We start from the raw sequence: 3614 nt of genomic DNA on the forward strand, positions 1-3614 counted from the left end.
CGCCAGCCTTTGAGCCCCACGTGGCGGCCGGTACCCACCTGTTTTGTAAGTAGCTCCATGCAGATGGCACCGCCACCTAGAACATACCTTGGGGAAGGAATCGGGCAAAGTTATGTCAGAGACGGACACAGCCTCACCCACCCGCTGCTCCAGAGATGAGCACTTTTCTTGGAGTAGATCTCAGATGGAAAAAATACACACACACACACACACACACACACACACCAAAAAAAAAAACAACAAACCAACCACCACCCCTGTCTACGCTTCCCAGGAGAGCGATTGCAAACTGGTATGAGGGAGATCACAGGATGGCACAGCGCTCGGTAAACCCTTAGCGAAAACTGCCGCAGGAAGCAGCGATGGAGACCTCGGTGAGCTGAGACAGACAAACAGTTACTTACCCCCCTGACAGCACCGGGGACACGACCCTTACGAACGGTGGATCAAAAGGAAAGTTATCCTGGAAGAAGAGAAGGGAAGCAAAGCCGTTGAGAAACGTCTTCTCTGATGACCCACTGCGGCAGGCGTATCTTGAGGAGGGGGAGGTACCAAAGCCTTACTTTAAAGGAGAAGTTTAGGAGGATGAAATCTGTTCCTTCTTTCTCTTTGAGGATCTGGAGATCGTTGTGCAAAGCGCTATCCTCATCAACCCTGTCGAAGGAAAACCCCGGAGGGTCAGAGTCAAGGTTGTGGCACCTCAAGTCAGTCGCGCTCACTGCCACCGAACCCCAGAGCTACTGTACCTGCACAACCGGGCCGCCACGTGGGCCCTCAGGTTCTCACCCAGAGGGCAGCGACAGCACGGGCTGTCAGCATTCTGCTCCCGGTTTGCAGAGAAGACCATCACACCCTTTTTGCATGCTGCCAGCTTAAAAATAAAGACTGCCTGGCCCAAAGGAAAGGCAGCACTGGCATCTGGAGGGTGTGAAAGCTCGGGGTTTTGTCTGATGCACCTCTTCCAGGACTCTAGGAACAGCAGACAGACTTGCAGAGCCCTCAGATTATCTCATTTTTTTCTGGAGATGTCATCTCCTTTCTGATGCGGAGACAGCAAGCACGCTGCCCGAGAGAGGCTAACCCAAGGTCTGCCGGGTGCTCCCCTGCCCTGCTCACTTCCCCTCTGGCTCACGGGGACGTTTTGGTCCCACCACCAAGATTCCACCACAGTTGCACGATCCCAAGCTATGCCACCTACTTCAGGAGTTTGACGTTCCAATCGTACAGGCTGTCGTTCACTAGTTCAACTGCATAGTATCCTGCAAGGCAGAGAAGAGGCACGTCACTATGGCGGAAACAGAACTGGGGGTTGAGCCACCACCCAGACTTCAAACCCCCTTGGCCCTGCAGCACCGCCCCAGCCTGGCACAGAACCCCCCCTAAAAGCAGTGCTTATCTGGAAGGACTGTCCTGAGGGCATCAGTTTTCCTACAATCGCTCTTTCCCCAAGTCCTTGAGCTCAGGAAAGGGGTAGAAGCACCACCACCCTCAAAGCTGGATAATCCTCCCACCCACAGCAGGCTCCTCGCTTCCATCCAGCGCTGGCAGGGATCGGAGACGGTAAGGCAGTTTTGCTTGCTCTTGACGGAGCCGCAACAACCGAAGGCAGAGCGGAGGAGACCCTCTCCTCAGCTGAGCAGGGCAGAACAGCTCTACGGTCCATTAGGTGCCACCCAAAACGACGAGGAAAACGCCGGCACGAAGATTGGGGCAGCCGCCCCCTTCCCTCGAGCTCCCCGCAGTACTTACCGCCCTTGAAACTTGGTGATCGGTAAATATCCCTGAGCTCCTTCATTAGCCGGTCGGTGGCCTGCACAGACCCAGACACTGCACCCTACGAGGAATTTGGGAGGAGGGAATTTGCATTGTTACGCTTGCGCCCACCACTGCCTTTGCTCTACAAAGCCAACAACCAAGCTAGAACTTGTCTGGCCTCTAAACCAGACCTTACCGTGTCCCTCACCTCTCAGTCTTCCCCTTTCCCCCCCTACAGCAACTTCTCTTGCCCTCAATATACCAGCCCAGGCAGTGCAGCTCCTGGCCTCTGCGTCCTCTCAACTGCGTAAGAATCTCAGCCCAGGAGTGTAAAAGCACAACCCACCAGCCACCTCCACAGCCCAAAGCGATGTGCAGCTCCTGGGAGCAGAGGGGAACCCCACATCTCACTGCAGGAAGGCTGCCCCAGGTAGCACCGATGCCTCGGGGACACCTGAGGCCCCCACTTACTTCCCCGAGCTGCAGAGGCAGTTCACAGACTTCTCTGCATCAGCCAGGCCAGCTCCCGAGAGCCGCTGCTGTACCTTTGGCCAGAGACGGCCCCTTTGCTTTAGGGCCAGCAGGTGCCTCCATCGCTCTCGCCCTTGGGTCCCTCTGCTTCCCCAACCCGCCTGCCCGCCGGGCGACACGTACATTTAAGTAATCTTGCCTCTGGTTCTTTTTTATTTTCTCTAAAATGGCCAGGTTTTCCTTCCCAATGCCTTCATCCTCTGTCTTCTTCCCATCTGCCGGCTCTTCCTCTTTCATTTCATAGTGGTCCAAGTCCTCAGTGTCCTGGGAAGGGGAGAGGTGAACTAGCAGGAGACGCTCCTTCACTCCTCCCTCCTCCGAGTGCTGCAGACTGAAGCTGCCCTGAACTAGAAAGGATTCCCGGTGCAACTCTCCCTTCCCAGGAAGACCCAAGCCCTGATCCGAGGCACAAACGGGATGGAAAACAAGGTCTGGGCATGCTCAGCGAAGGAGTTTTGAGCCCTGGGCCCCCACCGCCCTCCCACGACAAAGCCAGCAGGCAGAGTGGCACGCTTCTCTTTCCAGAATTAAATTGGGCTCATACAAGCTCTTTGTTCGCTGGATTCTTCCCTGCCAAGTCTCACGTCTGCTTATAATTAGCCATTAATCTTATGTATGCTCCTGAACGAGCCCCACGAAACTGAAGGGCAGTGCATCTTGGCAGCCCCGTGGCTCACGCAGCCCCGTGCCACGTTTCTGGGCAGCTGGAACAAAGCACAGAGACAGCGCAGTGCTGCTGGGGTGCCTTGTTTCCCCTTCACCAACAAAAACCCAACACGAACACAGGTCGCCAGCAGCACAAGAAGAAGAGACCCTCACACACGAAGTTCAGCGGCGCAGCACATTTTCCCCCCCTCAAAAAGAGGGGACGTTTCACAGCGTGTCTGGAGGCTCTCTGTAGATCAGCTCAGCTCTTCACCACACAGCGCGCCCCCGACGCTCTCCCTAACCCCGGCGGAGGCTGTGCCCCTCAGCCCTTTCCACAACACTCCTCAGGCTGACGTGTGCAAGACCCCGATGTTAATAACCAGTAAAAATCAGTTGCAGCAATCTGGGGCCACTGCAGAGATCTCTCCCCGTGCTACCTGGAAGCTGCCTGCAAATGGCTGTGGGTATCCACAGCTCCGGCACTGGTATTAAATCCTCTGAACAAGTGTTTACTTCGGCCTCTCCAGGCTAGCTGCTGCTATTCTGGATCAGCAGCATTTTTGGAAGGGCTTTGACATTTTTAGACTGTCACACAGGAAAATAGATCCTCCTAGAAAAATCCCTCGAGTGGATTAACCTGCATAATGCATCTCTGCACCAGGGCACGGAGCTGCTGCTCT

General features: G+C 55.3%; 1 protein-coding gene across 1 annotated transcript in view; it reads right to left on the reverse strand.

The window, feature by feature from the left end:
• Nucleotides 1-3614, reverse strand: part of UBE2Q1 (ubiquitin-conjugating enzyme E2Q family member 1) — a 7047-nt gene that overhangs the window by 1377 nt on the left and 2056 nt on the right. The window contains exons 4-9 of the mRNA XM_009890008.1: nucleotides 2410-2550; nucleotides 1750-1834; nucleotides 1199-1259; nucleotides 564-654; nucleotides 405-463; nucleotides 39-87 (exon numbers count right to left, since the gene is read on the reverse strand). Coding sequence (XP_009888310.1) covers nucleotides 39-87; nucleotides 405-463; nucleotides 564-654; nucleotides 1199-1259; nucleotides 1750-1834; nucleotides 2410-2550 — 486 coding nt within the window. The remainder of the gene's footprint in view (nucleotides 1-38; nucleotides 88-404; nucleotides 464-563; nucleotides 655-1198; nucleotides 1260-1749; nucleotides 1835-2409; nucleotides 2551-3614) is intronic.

Source organism: Charadrius vociferus, unplaced genomic scaffold (genome assembly GCF_000708025.1).
Source record: "Charadrius vociferus isolate BGI_N301 unplaced genomic scaffold, ASM70802v2 scaffold1778, whole genome shotgun sequence".
Lineage (NCBI taxonomy): Eukaryota > Metazoa > Chordata > Aves > Charadriiformes > Charadriidae > Charadrius > Charadrius vociferus.